Genomic DNA, 20,054 nt, shown 5'->3' with positions numbered 1-20,054 from the left:
AAAAAATCTGCACTTTATTGTGAAGGTATTTTGAAAATGTGATTAAATTCCTAATCAGCAGATTTTAATTAAGAAAGATTATCCTAACTAATCTGGATTGGTCCGATTCAAGGAGTTGGAAAGCCTAAAGAGTGAAGCTGAGATTTCCCTGAAGAAGAAATTCTGCAGACTTTAATTCCATACTCATGTCCAAGAGTTCCAATCTGACTTCCTGATTGCCAGCCTTGCAGATTTCAGACTGGCTCAGCCAGTTCCCACAATCACATGGTCATTTCCTTAATACAGATCTTATCATATGTATCTCCCGCTAATTCTGTTTTTCTGGTTTAACGCTGATGCATGCATGAAGAGAGAGGGACACAAAGACAGACACAGATCTTGTACCAATTGTATGGTTTGGTGAAGCTGTCATGGGAGTAACCCATTACAGTGCAAGTTTCGTGATAGTGAAAGTAACAGGAATGTGTTGGGAGGACACTTGGCCTAGATTTCAGAGTGGTATGGATAAGGAAAGATTACTGGAAGTGATATTAATTTGAGAGCTAAAATTTCAATATGAGTCAAGAAAATAAAGTGTGTGTGTGTGTGTGTGTGTGTGTGTGTGTGTTGCAAGAAGGACAGTGGTAAAGTGTTCCTAGCAGAAAATGTCCCCTGTGCTAGAAGCCTGAAAGTAAGAGGGAGCATGGAACTATGGAAGAATGAAAGGGACTCCATAACCTGGTGCAGAGTGAATGTGTCGGGTGAGAGAGGAAAACGAGGGAATAAGTGGGAGATACATCATGCATTATCTTTGTAAATCATGTTCAGTGGTGAGGCATGGATGAAGCATTAGAGAGTTTAAAGAACAGGGAAAATCTGATCAACTTTGGATTTTAGAGCGATCATTAAGATTACAATGTGGACAATGGATAGGCAGAAAGTAAAGGTTGAATAGAAATGATACTAGTGACTGGTGATGGCAGCCTAGCCTGGGTTGAAGTAGTAGACACAGAGAGAAGGATTTAATTGGAGATTTATTTAGATAGCAGCATGGCCAATACTTGTTGATTGATTGGATTTGAGGAATGAGAGAGGTTTACTTATCTCAAGAATGAAGTAGCTGAACTTGTATTTGGGTCCTTGGATTCTATAGAATCAGCTTTCAATGCCTGCTGACTCAGAGTAAATAACAGTTTACTAAATTTTCATGGGCCATGACTTAATGACAGTTTCTTTTCTTTTTTTTAAAATTTGTTTAAGCATAAATAGGCCTCTGATTATGCACATCAAGCACTTCTTGGAACACACTTTTTGCCAGAGGGTGTACATTTCCTTCTGAAAATAAAGCAATAAATAAACATTAGCACTAGTGGGATTTTTTTTTCCTTCCTTAGTTCCAGACTCCTTCTGCCATATAGTTAAAATAGTGGGGTGTTATTTTAGAACCTTTAAGTTACTAAATCTTGTTAACAGAATTCTAAACAGGAGTAACAAGAAAATTCAGTGAGAAGCACAGTATAATTCAGAAGTTAACAAAATATTGCTGAAATACCCTTGAAGTTATTTATATATAAATTTATGAATCATTACAGGAAGGAGTCACCTATAAATATTCTATTTGCTCATCCCTAACCACAAAAGTTCAAAATATGATTAACAACATATTTCCAACCAAAAGTTTGTCTTGATAATCAATTACCAAATCAATATTAAAGTGATTTGTAAATGTCAAATAGCACTCATAATAAAAGAGTATTCTCATTATTTTATTGATGATAATGATTGGAGTTTTATTTGTCAGACAGGGCTATCCTGCTACAATGTTGTAACACCCTGCTAAAAAAAAAATTCATCATGAACAATGTATATGTTTTTAATGCAGATAAATTAAATCAGTCCAGAACAGTTCCAATATCAATGAAAACAGAAAACAGATTTAGGTGTGAATATAGAAAGTATGTCACCAGAGACGGAGCCTTTGGTCTTGGTGAATGCTCATGGTAGCATGAATGACTAACTTCCTTTAGTGGTGACAATTAGGTTCTAACTGCTCGGTTCCCAGAGAAATGCGAGGACTGAAGTGTTGACCCAGGAATTGACTTGTATTTCCTCAGATAGCTACTAAGTTCCATGTAAATTATGGCTTCTTTAGTAAAACTGCATTCAGTTTGGGGTCTTCCATGTGTTTTATGTGTGAGCCAAGATGTGTTACTTTTGATTTTGTTTCCTCAGCTATATAATATAATGTGAGCTATGATAATAATGTTTTCATCATCATTACTACAAAGATATAAGAAATTGTTACTTATAACTTTTATCTCTCAATTTTTTGATAATCTCACTTTAAATGACTTGAATACGTTATAGAATTATTAAAAGGAAGGTATTTTTTTCTTTCTTTTTTATTGATTTTTTAAAAAAATAAATGACAGCGGAATGCATTACAATTCTTATTACATGTATACAACACAATTTTTCATATCTCTGGTTGTATATAAAAGTATGTTGACACGAATTGGTGTTTTCATACATGTACTTTGGATGATGATGTCCATCACATTCCACCATCCTTGCTAATCCCCTGCCCTCTCTCTTTCCCTCCCACCCCTCTGCCTTATCTAGAATTCATCTATTTAAAAGGAAGGTATCTTATCTTAGATGTTCTGACATAAGAAATGTAATGTTTTTGAAAAAGGGGAACACAGGAACTTTGTGTATAAAACCATGAACCTAGTGAATCTTAGAAAATATTAACTTTTTAATAAGTAAAAATATTTCCTCTTTTAAAATTTTTATCTCACATTACATTTCTACTTTCCTATCTTTTTCATTGATCTTTTTTAATTCAAAACTTAGGTTGTGGAGGTTAGGATTGAGATTCTTGTCAGGAAGTCGCTACTAGATTTTATGTATATTATGCATTAAATTAGGACAATTGGAAATGCATGTGCTGGCTTGTAATTTTTTTTTAATTTAGAAACTGAGAAATTCTGAAATTGAAAAATGAGTACCAAACCTATGTCTGTAAAGTTATAGGGAAGATCCAAGAACTTCAGGTATCATTCTACTCACCATTTCTCTCATACCTATGGTGGTGGAAGGGTGACTGATCATGTTGCTCTGGAGTCAGAACATCTGGACTTGAGCCCTTAATGCGAATGCTTATGAAAAAGCAATCTTCTTAAATTTCCCAAGCTGCAATTGATTTTCTCATCTATAAATAAAGATCATCTTAATATATCCCTTGTGACTTTTATGTGAGAAAATGATAAAATAGCATATATTAAATGCTGAGTAAACACTCCCAGAAGACCACCTATTAAATGTATTGCTAGACTTCTGCCTTAAAAAAGAAAGTCAACTTAAGCTTTGTCTGATATGTGTCTGTGGTTCATAAGCACAAGTCGACAATTAAACTAGCAATCTGAGCATCAGTCATCCACAAGTGTATAAAACATAAAGTTCACAGAGGGGTGGGGGGCAAAACTTTCTTTTATATCCTATTCCTAATGTCCCTTAAAATCATCTGGGCTACATGAGTCAAATTTATAATCTTTATGGATTCCATGCTTTTGAAAGAACAAAATAGCTTCCTCTCCCCCAATTTTGAGTCTTAGACTGTAGAGTACTTCCAACATATTATTCTGTCCCCCTCATGCTCTGAATAAAAAAATCAATTCCTCTTGTGCAATTTTTCATCTTTGTTATCTGTCCATCAACTTCTTTTTCTGCAGACAGAAACAACGAACTCAATAAGGATATAATGGAGTGAATTGAACCAAAATTCAATTATCTTTAGTTCAACTCAAATGGTGTTGAAGTTTTTAGGTCTGAATGTGATGTTCCAGCTCAGTATCTCTTTCTGACAGATGAAGATAATTCTTCCTTAAGTGGATTCAGAGTTAAGAACAACAAACCAACAACCACAAAAACACTTCCTGTGAATGCATCTTTAACAAAATATCTAAAAGGAAAACTCCCTACTTGAAAATTCTGATATTGATTATATCACAAGGTGAAAAGGGTGACCAATTATTGTGGCATGCTAAGAACCACAGAAAGAGTCTAAGAATCTTAAGCCTTGACTGGCTTCTATTCAGTGAGTGCTTTCCTATCAAGATATAATGATTCATTAGTCAAGAGATGGAAAAAAATTGAGATTTAAAAAATAACATTGCAGCCAAACACAATGGTGCATGCCTGCATCCCAGTGGCTTGGGAGGCTGAGGCAGGAGGCTCACAGGTTCAAAGCCAGCCTCAGTAAAAGGGAGACGCTAAGCAACTCAGTGAGACCCTGTCTCTAAATAAAATACATAGGGCTGAAGATGTAGCTCAGTGGTCAAGTGGCCTGAGTTCAACCCCAGGTACCAAATAAATAAATAAGTAAGATTGCAGAACAAGAATATAATCTTGGCTAGGATTGAGGCCCAGGGCAGTGCACAGAGGAAGCTTATTGTTATGTTTTTATTTCCCACTAGGATGTGACCAACTCCCTCTGGTTTGCCTGAGACTTTCCTGGATTTGGCATTGAAAATCCAAGGTCCCAAGAACCCCCAGGCATGTATAAAACAAAATGATTAATTTTTCTATTTCTCAAAACAAGTTAGTTCTACTCCTAGCTATGCATACACTGTAATTTTCATATTTCCAAAAACTCTTTCATTAAATAATAAAAAAGAAGCATCTTTATCAGCTCGAAGAACAGCATCTAAGAAGAAAGAACTATCATTATATTCATAAAATGACTTTAAATCCTCCAATGGATTATTGGTGACATAAAATCTTTTATACATCATCTGGCAGCAGACAGACAGTACCAGATCTCTTGCCACTTACTGTGGCGGGAGAGGCTAAAATCCAAACCACTTCTAAACAGTAAATGCTGTGATGCAGAAGCTCCTCTGAGAATTGTAGGAGCACAGTTATATACCTGGAGTCCGGAGGTAGAGAAAAACATTGCAGTGTAGCGACAGCTAAACTGAGACCTTAAAATAAACAGTTTAATTCTTGGTTGCCAAATAAAGCCTTACGCTGGGACCTACACAAGTGAGATAGGTTTTCCTGAATATCATGTGACCTAAAACAGAAGAAACACCCTGGAAAAGGAAACATTCCAGAGTGGGAGGAGGATCATCAGAAAGAGCTGACAGGAATGAAAGAGACTGGCAAAGGCAGCAGAAGAGGCACAGTAGGTTCCTCCAGAACAAACCCTCCCCTTTTATCACGTTTGATTGATGTCCTGTGGGAAAACTCCAGTCGCCTGAGCCATTTCTCCTCTCAAGATTAAAGTACCCCACTGTCCTTTCCTTCTATATCTATTAAACCTCATTCATCTTTCAAAGCTCATCTGGACATCTCCATTTCTGAAAATGTCTCTGGTGATCATCCCTGATCTTCATCCTCCCAAGCTTCCTAACCCTTTAGTATGTGTGCCACATATTTATGGGCTTTGTTACATTTTATTGCAATATTTTATACCTCCTATTATTCTTTAATTAATCAGTATTTACTGAGCACCTACTATATACTAAACACTCTTCCAGGTACTGATTAAAACATAATGAACAAGTCAGACATGATCCTTGGTTCTCCTGAAGAACACAGAGGGGGGAAAAAGATTATAAATATTCAAAGATACAGACTACGTGGGCCTGGGGGTTTAGCTCAGTGGTCACTTAGCAAGCATTTACAAGGCTCTGAGTACAATCCCTAGCATTTCAAAAACAAACAAACAAAAATAAGTAAAGGTCCATACCATGTTATATATTTCACTTGTATTATCTACATTGTCAAAATCAGTAGTGGTATGTATTGGGCAATTAATAAATATTTGTTAACTTGATTCAAAAAATTGGCAGTGAAACTGTTTATATTAGGAAATAATAATCAAAGCAGACAAAAAGAAGATGGTATATAGAGTTTACTTAAGGGTCTAGTTAAAATGTAGTCCTGAGCAGGACATGAATGTGAAAGTTAAATGAGGAAATGGAGTTGGAAAACACTCCTATAGTCAAAGTACACAAAAGGTAGTTGACATAAGGAAGACCAAAGTTAACATTATTTTACCTCTGATACCTACAAAAATAATTTCATTTTGGGTTTCAAATTGCTCATGTAATGGTTACATATATTCCGATGACTCCTAGTTTGTCTCCTTCTCTACCCTTCTCCATACTGCTCAATCTTAGGAGACTGAATCCGTGCGCTGTGTCAAGAGGTGGGTGGCTCTGGATCCTGAGGGGCTTCAGCTACTGGGAGCTATCAAGAGATAAAAGTGTGGAGAGATTGGTTATTTCCTTCCCCTGTAGACTCTGTCCTCCACATCAACTTCTCCTAATTCCAAATAATGGTATTTTCCTGCACAATGGCCCTTCTTGCTTGAACTTCTCTCTGTTCCCTGTTGTTCCTGTTCCCAAGGTGCCGTATTCTCCTTCTGTTGGTTACTATTAACACTACCTATGCTTCAGTAAATAGTGCCTTAATAAATTATTTACAAATTACCCAGTGTGACCATGCCACCTGTCGCTATTGTAAATGCTGCTAAATTATATGAAGTGCCTAGCACAGTCCCTTGTATAAAGATAAGTCTTAGATAGATGCAGCTTTATTGTGCTACTTCTCCTTCTGATCATTTATTATAGGATTTTTGTTTAATGTGACTCTTAGTAGTTTAATATGCTTCTCCTTCAGGAGGACTTTATTATTATAAAGAAAACGTACTACTAACATAAAAGTCATTTGCAAATAAAATTAAGAAATTGCATCTTCCAAAAACTCATACAAATAAAAAGAAAAACATACCTCAGCTATAACTGAAGCTACAACTAGAGTTGAATGTAAACTTTAGAATGATATTCTCTTCCTCTTCTTGGTAATACTTATCTATTCAACAAAAGATATAAAGAAACAGAAGAAAAAAATAAGCTGTGAGAAGTCAGATTTTTGGGACACAGATAACATCTTTGTGGACAAAATATTTCTTGCAAACTTTAGTGTTTGAAATCATTAATACTATTTTGAGCTTAAGTCTCTTAAATTTTGTGACAAGAGATAACCTGAGAATTTACTGTTACAGATTAGCTATTGAGAGACAGCTCTTTCTGTTCTGTAGGTTGATCATGGGAGAGTAAAAGATGCTGTCTTTTTGCAGTAAGAAGATTAGACCTGTGAATCCTGTCTAGGAACTCAACTTTCAGGGGTAGTTAACAGTCAGAAGGAGAAGTAATCAGCTCTCAAGGATGTGCTAGAGGAACTTTCCTGAACACATCTTGTCTTTGTTATTAAAGGTTTAGGTCCATGTAAATATAAAACTGGATTTCTCAAAGAGAAAATCAATAAGAAAAGGTACTATGATGGGGGATTAAAGCAAGCCTCTCTGAGCTTGATAGGACACAAAATAATAAAGATGGTGGGATTTTTTGGTCAAAAGCAACAGAGGCAGGGGCTTATACCAGAATGCAGAGCCTCTAAGGTGGTGGAGATTCCATAGGTATGCTGGCCTGTGTGTGGTAGGTTGCAACAATGATTCCATTCCCCATCCTTTCCTGCATCCAAGTCCTCTGGATCCCCGTGACTCTGCTTGGCATGGGGAAAATGGAGCTACCCGTGTGCAAATAGGCCACGTTGACATGAAGAGGAACAGCATCAGGAACCACTGAAGATGAGGGAGATGCCCAGCATCCACTACATTCTGTTAAGCCTGTGTTCCATGGTTCTTGTGGAATCCAAGGAGGAAGAAGCAGCTCCCCCTTCTTTGCTCCTGACAAATCACTTGACAATGAACTTTATGACCATCTTAACATGTATGGATTTGGGTGAAATATAATTTTAATTCGAAAAATGTGGGGTTCTGTAGCTTAATAGACAATATTTTAAAGAAATAAAATTTAAAATATTTCCCAACCCCTTACTTGAAGGAAAAAAGTATTGTATTTCAACCCTTCTTAGATTTTATATCCTGTTTCTCCATCAGTGAAAGATAATCATCAGATCACACTTTTCTGGGAGAGGCTGTTGATTTCTGATTTAATGTGTAGTGATTTCCCAATCTTCAAGATGAAATATGTGGTCAACTTATAAGGTGGCAAGTAAGTATTCAAGTTAAAAGTAGTAATTGTTGAAATGTTGTAAATTTAGAAAGGACACTGGACTTGAAGTCACATGAGTTATAATTAGTTCTGGCTCTGTTACTAATTAGAATGATGTTATGTGACTCATTACTGATCTTTACGTCATTGCTTCTTTGTATTCAAACTAAAAAAGAAGTACTAAATAATCTTTAAGTTCTTTTGAAATTCTATTCTATGTTCCTATCTTTTTGTTTTGTTTTGTTTTTGTACTGGGGATTGAACCCAGAAACACTTACCCACTCAGCCATTTCCCAAGCTCTTTTTTTTTTTTTTTTTTACTTAGAGACAGGGCCTTGCTAAGTGGCTGAAGCTGGTTTTGAACTTGTGGTTCTCCTTCCTCAACCTCTGGAGCTGCTGAGATTACAGGTGTGCACCACTGCGCCTGGCTATGTCTCCCATTCTATATTTATAAATGGATGATCTTCCCAAACACATGTGTCTTGAGATATTTACTTTTCTATAGCATATCTTTAAACTGACTACTTTATCCTATAAAACTTTAAAGAAGTTACTGGTGATAAGAACAGTCAGGCAGCTAACCTGACTGGTATCATCTCTGCCATTGAAGTTTTGTTTAGTTACTTTTTACCTACCTACATGTCTGGTCTCTTGGACTAACGTGGAGCCCCCTCTGGGATAAGGATGGTGTCCTTTTTGACTCTCATTTTTGAATTGTAAGAGGTAAACCTAAAAATACTTTAATGAGTATTATTGACACACATAACATTCAATCATATTAATAAACTACAATATACTTTCAGAAGAGTTGTGTTTTTCCTGATATTTATGATAACATCAGGTGACCTTGAGCAGATTTTTGCACTATTCAGGTACTAATTTCTTAACCATGAATGAAATGATTTAGCTAGGTATCTGCAAGATCCCTTCCTAGTATACTGTTCTGTCTTTCAAAAATTCTGTGTGTAACTTCAGGTCAGGGATGCTTATTAGGAATCTCGTGCTCAGCTGGGTTTGGCTCTGAGAGGGAAGCTTAGTTTAGAGCTGTAGTGAGGCAGCTCTAGGCACCCATGCAGGTGAAAACATGCTGACTAACTGACATGGGTAATCAGGTTGGGTGCCAGCAGCATGCTCTCCAATCTTATGGCATCAATTCTATACTGCTGTGAGTCTTCTGAATTATGTTGCCCAGGGCTATTTTGTGTCCTCAGAGTCAGTTTATTGAATTGTTTCTCTTTCACCAGGTCAAAAGCCTCTTGGAGAGCTCAACATCTAAATTGTACATAGTTAAGAGAGGCCTTCATTATAAAATTGTTATCAAAATTTATACTAGCATTATAAGAGTAATGAATTTTTGTAAAGATAATGAGAATCGTCTCTTTGGAGGTACCTCCAGATTTATTAAAGAGGTAGGGAACATAATATCAATTTGAAACCAATTCTTCAATAAGCATTTTGCATGAAGGGTGGGGATTATTGTTTAGCAGATGTTATGGCTTGGATCGGGTTCCCCCGAGGTTCATGTGTTGAAGTCTTGAATCCCCAGTAGCAATATTCCGAAGTGGAATATTTTGGAAGTGATTGGGTAATGAGGGCACTAATCTCATCAGTGGATTAATTTGTTGATGGATTCATAATTGAATGGACTATTGGGGAGGTGGTGGAAAATGGGGAAGGTGGGGTCTGGTTGGAAGAAGTGAGTGACTCGGGGCATGCCCTGGACAAGTAAATCCTATCCTTGGTCCTTCTCTCTTGCTCCCTCTCTTTCTCCCTGCTTCTTCCCTACCCAGCTGCCATGTGGCTTTCTTCCACCACACTCTCCCTGCCATGATGTTCTCAGAGTTTCACCACAAGCTCACAGTGATGGGGCCAAATGACTGTGGACTTTAAATTGTATTATTAGAGAAAAAATATATTTAAAAGAGAAAAGATGTGCTTGGGTTCATGGTTTTAAAGGGTTCAGTCTGTAGTCATCACTTAAACCCCGTGCTGTGGGCTTTTCATTTATTTTTTCATTCTGCTAAATCAAGTGGATTGCTATTTATCTGAAAATGTTGGCAGTTTTCAAATTAAAAAGTATTTCTTTAAAAGCTATAAGCAATCTTATAATTCCATGAGATACCTATAGTTGTATCAGTTTTGTCAAGAAGAACAAAGTCCAGTAAACCTTATTTCCAAGAGATTATAAAATATACTATTTTTAAGCAACATTACCTTTTATGAGGAAAAACATGGGTAATTGTCTGGGTTTTGGAATCAGATAACCCTGAGCTTCAATTCCTGACCTTAAGCAAAATACTTGTCCTTAACCCCATTATTAAATTTCTTCTTTATAAAATAAGGTTAATTATATAACCTTGCAATATTATTAAGTATTATATGGAATAATATATACAAGTGCCTACAACCAAACAGGTGTTTAAAAGGGCTATTATTAATAATACCATATTTATTTGTTTTAGTACATTTACATTTTTTTACAAAGCACCTTACTTATAATGGTTATTTATAGTGTTGAAAACCTCGAGAGTAGGAATGAGTTAAAATAATTTTGCCTTTTAATTTAAAAAAAATCAATAGTGCCATGGGAATACTTAATTTCTTTTAAAGGGAACCTGAAACGATCAATAGCATTTCTTGGTATGGATGCTGCATGGAGTTGAAATCAAAACCAACCTCAAATATGGTGAGTCAGACAAAGGTAATAGGGCTCAGGCCAGAAGAATCCTTCCCTCAATTGGATATGGTCCCAGAAATATCTAAGATTAGACTCGCATCCACGAACTGTGGATTTGAGTCAGGTTTTCATGAGGGGCATAGAGAATCCCTGGAGGGTGTCCTTAATCCTTATGCCAAACCTCAGTAGTTTCAATTTTCAGCCTAAGTCCTAATTCAGGAAAAAAAGCAAAGCAAATACTAATAAAGCAACAACAAAGTGAATACTAGGTAAATACAGGGAAGCAAAAAGCTGGTGCCTGAGCAGGGACATGGGGAGTGGCAAAGAAAAGTGAATCTGAAGGCAGAGATTAGAGAGTTCTCAACCTAGCTATCCTTTGGATTATCTGCATGACCCTGAGGAGGTCATTTTGGGCCTGCTCTACATTCTAAGATGGTGAGGTATTCATGTCACATGTCACTGGTAGCCCCTTTTCCTTCTGTTAATTCTGATATTAACTCTTTTTAATATCAACTCCTGGCCCCAGATTCAAATCTAAGTGAAGAATGTTTTTCTATTACCCTGTTTGCTCAATGGGAGACATGGTATGCTAACATTGGGTAATCCCTTGAATTTAATTAAAATTAAAATTTAATTTAATTTTAAACTGATTTCTGTTAAATTAAAAGAGAGATGCCGGGAACAGGTACATTTGAAATCAGACTGCTCTGACTTTCAGGAGACAGTCAATTCTGGTTCACTGTTGTTTGTTTAGCAGACTTCTGACTATATTTTATTTTTTCCTACCCATTTATGAGTAGGACAGAACTTAGTTCCCAAAGCCCTTTTGCAAATCTAGTTTTTTAAACTTAATTTTTATGGATACTTCCACAAACTTAAAGACACACTTAAAAAATCAAAGATGTAGGCTGGGGTTGTTGTGGCTCAGTGGTAGAGTGCTTGCCTAGCCTGTATGAGGCACTGGGTTCAATCCCCAGCATCACATAAAAATAAAAAAAAAATAAATAAACGTATTGTGTCCATTTACAACTAAAATTATATATTTTTTTTAAAAAAAATCAAGGATGTATGTCATTTTAGTAAAATGCTGAGAAGGGATAAATTTCTCAAAGAAAAGTAAATTTGTAAGTTAAATATTCATGATATTTAAATATGCTTTAAGAAATGTATTGATGGTAGAAAAAATACAGCAAATTGTTCTGAAGAAACATGTTGTCAGTAGTTGAACAAATATTAAATGTCAATTCTATGCATTTAAGTATCAGTATTATTTAATTGGTATTTCTCTTGGAAAAAACTCATAAAGAGATACACTCTTAGGTATGTCTTAATAAAACACTCTGTATTACTTGCAGTAAGCTGCTACCATGAAACATATTGTTATAGAATTCCCTTTCACTTTTCATTTTGCTTTTGGCTATTTAAAAATTATTTTCTAATCATAATCCTCCATTATGAAGTGAGCATTTTAAAATGTATTTTCTGAGTAGTTATAAAAATTATTTATCTGGATGATGTCACATTACATTCTCACTAATCATAGATTAGCAGATAGATCTTAGACTCTTAAAAAAAAAAAAAAAACAAAAACAAAAAACCCCCCAAACTTTAATTAACTAAATATTTTGAATAGGATCCCCATACAGGGTTGTTGCAATATTAAGTTCATACAGTGAAAATTTCAAGGTTCGTATCTTAAAATGTGGTGGAAGATGTCTTACATATGAATCTTTTAAGGTAGTGTTTCTCAAGTTAAGGTAAAGGAGCCGGTTTCATCAGAATTGCTAGGGTATTTGTTTAAAATTCCCAGACCTCTGATCAGATATAGTCAATCAAAATCTCTACATAGAGTTTGAAAATATGAATTTCAACCCTCCCTCCCAAAGAGATTGTCAAATGTATTAAATTCCAGAATCTCCCTTCTACTGCTTTGTCTAATGCGGTGAAGTTTAAAGCGGATTCAAGTTATTCCTTTCATGCCTTCCTGCAAATATAATAATGATTGTTTCCTTTTCTACTCCACCACCAAAACAATACATTTGACCTCATGCCAAGACAGGCATCATTTCTGGATGATCAACGTTCACTCTTACGGGGAGAGGGCCATCTTTAGATAGGTATAGAGGACATAAATAGCCATACATGGTAGTCAATTGATGGGAAAGGGTACGTGTAACAAAAATGCAGTTCAGAGATTTGAAAATCATGCTATGAACTAATCTAGGAGGAGTGCGATTGTAATATAAGGAATGGCTCTGTGCTAAAGAAAGGACAGAATAACTTAATAGAGGTCTCCCATCTCATTCCCTGGCGGTGCTTCTGGGCTCTGGTGATGAATGTGTTCATTTTATGTGACTTGCTTTGGATAAATAACCCGGTGCCCTATCAGCTCTCCAGCCTGCGGCCAGCGGTGGCTGTGTGTGCGCACTAATGACGGTGGAAGGTTCCTGGGGGAGGGATTGGGGAGGGGCTGCCCAGCTTGATCGCCCCTGACACTTCCTAAGAGACTCTCAGTCCTTTCTCTGCAGCTGCCACTTGAAGACTCCGCGCTTCCCCCACCTAAGGAAAGAAGTTATCCATCTAAATCAGTTGTCCTATCTACGTCCCTCGTTTCTCTCTCAGGGAGCCGCTTACCCCTAGCTCTTCCATTGTGTTGTGCCTTTTCAGTTTAGCCCCGCTTGCTGCGTAAGACTTTCACTCCGTTTGCTGCAGGGAGATTTACTCAAGAGTTTCCGAACCTCCAGCTGCAATGGAGCTCTATGGAAAGGTAAGCAAGTGAAGGGAATTCTTGAGTGTATTCAGCGAGAAATCTCGCTTTCACGGACTTTGGGACGTGTGTCTGTTTCTGTGTGTGTGTGTATGTGTGCGCGCGCGCGCGCGCCCTCGAGTCTTCTCAATGCATTTATGCAGATAAAACACTTTCTTTATATGTGTGCCTTCCTTTCTTTCTCGTGTTTATTGAATAAGATAGTAAAACTACCCCACTCATCCTATGGAAATGTATAAACTTTTCCGATTTGAGATGGGTAGAGGTGAGGCGGGGAGTCATAGAAGGTATCATTTGTATTGGAAATGAGCACCAAGACTGCGCTTCCCAACTAGGGAATTTCAATCTGGCTTCCCAAGGGGGATAGCTAGTAAAGAAAAATCTCCAGCAGAGATCACTGAGGTCACTTTTGCTGGAGCCTTGCAAAGAAAGGGGCAGAGGAAGCTAAGAGCGATAATAGCCAGGAGCAACCCGTAAGGCGAAGAAGGGAGGATCCGCGGTCAAGTGCTACTGGAAGACCGAGCCTATTTAAAGTCTTGCTTGCTTGCCGGGAGGTGTAGTTCACCGCTTGCCCGTTTGCATAAAAGACCTGCAGGACAAGACTACAACTCCCAGGAGTACTCGGGGTTCCTAGCCAGTACGCGTGTGCGGGCGCCAGGAGAGGACAGCTCTGGTGCTGATGTTGGAACCGGTTAGTGAACCCTGAGAGTGCAGTGTGGAGCGTGGAACGCGCGGGCTGTGCACGCTTTGCGGGGCGTCCCGGCCAGCGCTGCCCTAGAGAGAAAGAACATTTGCCTACAATGAGACACGAAGCGCCCATGCAGGTGGGTCTATACAGAAAGAGTGGTCTGGGGAGGAATTAAGAGAGATGCTTTCCCCTCATTCCAGGCACAAACTGTTCTCGACCTAAGGGACGGTCTAGGTGGCCACCCATGGAGAGGCGGCTCTGTGATTCGGTTCTGGGGACAGATTTGGGTCCTCTAGGTTTCGTGTGGCTGTAATTGGGGCTGTCTTAATGAGGAATATGGGTGTTCATTATCTTTCCCAGCTCCATAAGGAGAGTGAGGAGGTCTATCGAAAATGAAAACCCCAGCAAACAAAAGTCAAAAGAACATGCAGTCTCATGTTGGCATTGATCATCCCTCTTGGTTTCCCAGATTTGTGACTGCGGTGTAAACTCTTGAGATTTAAAGCAGGCGAGTTAGGTTCGGGGTTGAGACCTCTTTACCTGAGTTGGGATAGAGAGAATTCTGCACGGTTAAGGTCACATTAAGAAAAGGGAAGCCAGTGTTAGGGTTCTCAAATTCCCTTTCTTCAATATCAGCTCAAAATAGCGAACACGTTCAGGCTTGGCTTCTCCCAGAGCTATGCCAGCCCTTTATCTATGGCCACATAACTGGTTTACTCCTTCTAGGAGACCCTTGCTCTGAGCTTTCCTGTGTGAAGTACTCATTTGTTGTGCCTTTGGATTCCTCATTTCAGTCACATTCTTGGGTTTGTTTCCTTAAGAAATGCAAACGACTCCGTGCAAAAGTGCTTCTGCCTAAACATCTTCCCTTAAGTTCTGTTTTTAAGTAAAAGATAAGTGATGTTTCAGTTCTGTGTGCAACCAGTCAACGCTGAACATCAGCCTGTATGTTCATTACCCACGCAGAGTGATCCCATTGCATAACAGCAAGGCGTTTTATGAATGGGGTTGAGAGGAGAATAGAACATCCCATTTGGAATGTGTTCTCTCTTGAGAATCCACCTTTGTCGCCAAACCCAACAACTTGAATATTTGACATTAATCGAGGCTTAAACATTTCTCATGCTTTCTTCATGAACCCAGGACTTAAACATATGCTTTGATTTACTTTTAATTTATTTTACTTGTTGTGTATATTAAGGTACACTCACTGGATTGTTCAATGAAAAAAATATATAATTTATTTTTTTGAAGGATTATATAATGGAAGCCCTCAAATTACTGTAAGAGTTATTGAAAACTTGATTTGTTCCAGGGAACAGTGGTCCCATTGTGCGCATTCTAATACCTCTGTTTGTGACTTTGCTTTTCACTACAGACTTGATGTGAAAAGAATCTAGGCAGACAATAAAGGGGCAGGCTTTGCAATCAAGACATATTGGCTTATGATAATTTTCCATTACTAGAATTATTGCCAAGAGCCAACTGGCTAAATTAATCATATTTGATTATGAGTAAACATTGGCAGTAGACTTTAAAAGTGGGTTGTTACACTTGGCTATCTATTTGTATATCAAAACTTCATGTTGTACATCTTAAATTTATACTGTAAGAACTTCTCCAAAATTCAAAATAAGGTGGATCATTAGTACTTGTAGTAAACTCTATGTAGGTACTGAAATCACTCTGTCAAAACAAATTACTGAACAAACAACCAAATTGTATATTAATTTTTTTCTTTTAAATGTTATTTAGAGTATTCAGAGGGGCCATTGAATATCATAGAATTGTGCAAAATTAGTGCATTAGAAAATATTTCAAATTGTTTCATGTGTCCACCACTATATAATAGGTATTGTAAGGTCCTATTTTAGGACTTAAATTAAGAATTAATATAAATATTAGGTAAGATGACATTAATTTACTCATGTGTGGATTGTTTTCCAAATTTATGGTGCATTTTATTCATTGGAGCAGATTCTTAAAAAATTGAAAGTTTAAAATCCCAAATGCTATCATGAAGTACATGTATATTTTAAGAATGACTTTTTAAAGTACATTTAATTAAAGCACATACATTGATTCAGTTTATTGCTGTGATGGTGAACTCTGCATAATAATTAACGAATTTTTGAAAATATATTATGATAGGAAGAATAAAATCAATAAGCATGATTTAAGTTTTTTTTTTTTTTTAAACAGCAAGTAATGCCTCAGCATCTATACTTCTAAATCATAATCACATTTCAGGTGACTTGAAGTATGAAAATACAAGAAGACAACTAGTTGCCATTCTTTTATTTTTCATGTAAATGTTGAACAATATCATTTTAAATATAGGCCCCAAATATTTCTCACCAGGTTTTCTGATAGATGAGTCACAAGCCAAACCTCACTATATAATTTAATTATCCTCAGAGTTTTTTCTTTTGAAATATTTAATGTATTTGTTGATGTGAAACAAAATGAATTTTTTTCATTTATAGGTTTGATTTCCTAATTTATTACATTTTTCTTAAATCAAAGAAGGGCTTAAAATATACAATGTCCTTTTAAAAGTATTGTGCCTACGTAAATAGCTTAGTGTTTGGTTCAAGGTAGTTGCCTTTGATATGTGCATATTTTCTGAAGAATATTTTCCTCTAAATTGACAGAAAAGAAGAAATAATAATTGTGTTTTTTTTACATGACTACTAAAATAATAGGTAATGATAGTCTGAGAGGTATGTATTTCCTTTGTAACTAAGTAAATAGGAATAGCATTTAGTAAGTGTGTTCCAGTTGATGAGCTTAGAATTTCAATGCAGGAGATGGTCATTTGCATCTTCTCATGTAGTGTGTATGTAAATCCTGAGGGCCAAGTAAAAGGGGGAAATATGAGTGCCCATAACTTGAAGGCAAGGCTTTGCAAACAGATTGTCATTTATTCAGGAGCCAGATTGAACAAATTTCAGTTTATCTAGTGCCTTCTCTGTGCCAGCCACTGTGCTTTACATCCTATTATATTTGTGTGTGCATAAAACAATCATATATTATTATATTTAGGTCAAAATATTTATAAATATACTTAAAATCCTGTGTGTTCTCATTACCCTAATTACAAGCAAGATACTGGAGCTTATTAGGATTAAATAACTTTTCCAACATGTAAGAGTTAAAATTCTGCTAGATCTCCCTGTCCAACATGCCCATGTTCTTTCCTTTATTATTTTGGGTTCCCCAAGAAGACATGAGTGGGTTGTATAAAGGTAGATAAGTGTGATTCATTCAGTTGGTTCAGAAGAAAGAGAAATCTATATTATCACTATCTTCTATTATAAAATAATCTGCTGTAAATTAAACCAAATATTTGAGAAGGGCCAGTGTTTTAAAGACGGCTTACTTTCTGTCATCTAGACTTATAATTTTTTGTAGGTTTACTTACTGTCTTGCAGTATCAAAGTGGAATCTGTTGTCTCTGCCTACATACTTACTCTTAAGTTTTGTTATCATGAACTTTCTGGATTATCTCATGGATGCAGAGTTGCCTTTTTAGAAAACTGCAAAGAACAGTGTCTTACTAAAGCATGGAGAAAAGTACCAGAAAAGATTGTTTAGTCCAAGATGTGGGCAGATTGAGGGATGAATGTAGAGCAGAATGAAAATGAAGTTTAGGTGAAAACTATTAGATGGATATTAATACACCAAACCAAATTACAATGAATGAATGTTTAAATATCATGGTTTCATTTGGATATGGAATGCCTATGACCTTTTTACATTTCATTATTATTGAATTTCCATGTACATCTGCAAAGATAATCACACTATATTAATGTGAAATGGAAATTTAGTCCTCATTCTTTACAGAAAAAGGAAGTCCCTAGCTGACACTGGAGAAACAAGAAATTCTTTCCTATTCTATTTGGGCCAGTTCTTCAAGATTTTACCTCACTTCTAAAAAGGAAAGTGAGAGGGGAATTAACCTATTTTACAAACTTTTGTGGTGTAAGAATGGATTTTTTGATTTTAATTCTTGTGCTATAGGAGTCTTATTAAGGAGGTAGGGGCCTAATCCAATGTGATGGAGATTGAGGCCTACTTTTCTTCTATTAGATGCAGGGTCTCTGGTTTAATTTCTAGGTCCTTGATTCACTTTGAGTTGAGTTTTGTGCATGGTGAGAGATAGGGGTTTAATTTTATTTTGTTGCATATGGATTTCCAATTTTCCCTGTACCATTTGTTGAAGAGGCTATCTTTTCTCCAATATATGTTTTTGGTGCCTTTGTCTAATATAAGATAACTATAATTATGTGGGTTAGTCTCTGTGTCCTTTATTCTGTACCATTGGTCTACCAGTCTGTTTTGGTGCCAGTACCATGTTGTTTTTGTTGCTGTTGCTCTGTAGTATAATTTAAGGTCTGGTATAGTGATGCCATCTGCTTCACTTTTCTTGCTAAGGATTGCTTTAGCTATTCTGGCTCTCTTATTCTTCCAGGTGAATTTCATAATGACTTTTTCTATTTCTATGAGGAATGTCATTGGGATTTTGGTTGGAATTGCATTAAATCTGTATAGTGATTTTGGTAGTATGGTCATTTTGACAATATTAATAAAATAAAAAATTAATAAATGGGATGGATTCAAACTAAAAAGCTTCTTAGCAAAAGAAATACTTAGTGAGTTGAATAGAGAGCTACAACTTGGGAGCAAATTTTTACAACTTGCACATCAGATAGAGCACTAATCTCTAGGGTATATAAAGAACTCAAAAAGCTAAACACCAAAATAACAAATAACCCAATCAATAAATGGGCTAAGGAACTGAGTAGACACTTCTCAGAAGGTGATATGCAATCAATCAACAAATATATGAAAAAATGTTCAACATCTCTAGCTATTAGAGAAATGCAAATCAAAACTATTCTAAGATTTCATCTCATTCCAGTCAGAATGACAGCCATTAAGAATACAAACAACAATAAGTATTAGCAAGGATGTTGGGAAAAAGATACACTCATACATTGCTGGTGGGACGGCAAAATGGTGCAGCCAATATGGAAAGCAGTATGGAGATTCCTTGGAAAACTTGGAATGGAGCCACCATTTGACTCAGCTATCCCATTCCTTGGTCTATACCCCAAGGACTTAAAAACAGCAAACTATAGGGACACAGCTACATCAATGTTTATTGCAGAACAATTCACAATAGCTACACTGTGGAACCAACCTAGATGCCCATCAGTAGATAAATGGATAAAGAAAATATATATATATATATATATATATATATGCGCAATGGAATATTACTCAGCAATAAAAGAGAAAAAAATCATGACATTTGCAGGTAAATGGATGAAATTAGAGAATATAGTGCTAAGTGACGTTCGCCAATCCCCCCCAAAACAAATGCCCAATGTTTTCTCTGATATAAGGAGGCTGATTACATAGTGGTGTTGGGAGGGGAAGCATGGAAAGATAAGATGAACTCTAGATAGGGTAAAGGGGAGGGAGGGAAAGGAAAGGGGAAAGGGATGTAAAAAAGATGGTGGAATAAGATGCACATCATTACCCTAAGTACATGTATGAAGACACGAATGGTGTGAATATACTTTGTATATAACCAGAGATATGAAAAAATGTGCTCTATATGTGTAATATGAATTGTAATGCATTGTGCTGTCACATATAACAAATTAGAATAAAAAATTTAATTAAAAAATAAAAGAAAAAATGGTTTTCCACTGGGCATGGTGCTGCGTAACTGTAATCTCAGTTCCTGGAAGGCTGAAGCAGGAGGATCACAAGTTCATGGCCATCTCAGAAACTTGGTGAGATCCTGTCTCAAAAAAAAAAAAAAAAAAAAAAAAAAAAAAA

At 36.5% G+C, this 20,054-nt stretch overlaps 1 protein-coding gene across 2 annotated transcripts in view; it reads left to right on the top strand.

Annotated features, from left to right (window-relative positions):
* The first annotated feature begins 13,218 nt into the window (after nt 1–13,218).
* The window catches only part of Rab3c (RAB3C, member RAS oncogene family), a 254,568-nt gene continuing 247,732 nt past the window's right edge, over nt 13,219–20,054 (top strand). The window contains exon 1 of one of the 2 annotated variants that reach the window (XM_048800017.1): nt 13,219–13,510. In XM_048800017.1, coding sequence (XP_048655974.1) covers nt 13,493–13,510 — 18 coding nt within the window. In that variant the 5' untranslated portion in view covers nt 13,219–13,492. Of the gene's footprint in view, nt 13,511–14,126; nt 14,335–20,054 lie in introns of those variants that run through there. The other variant, XM_015497368.2, reaches the window with a different exon arrangement.

Source organism: Marmota marmota, unplaced genomic scaffold (genome assembly GCF_001458135.2).
Source record: "Marmota marmota marmota unplaced genomic scaffold, marMar, whole genome shotgun sequence".
Taxonomy (NCBI): Eukaryota; Metazoa; Chordata; class Mammalia; order Rodentia; family Sciuridae; genus Marmota; species Marmota marmota.
This window is presented reverse-complemented; position numbering and strand designations above follow the sequence as displayed.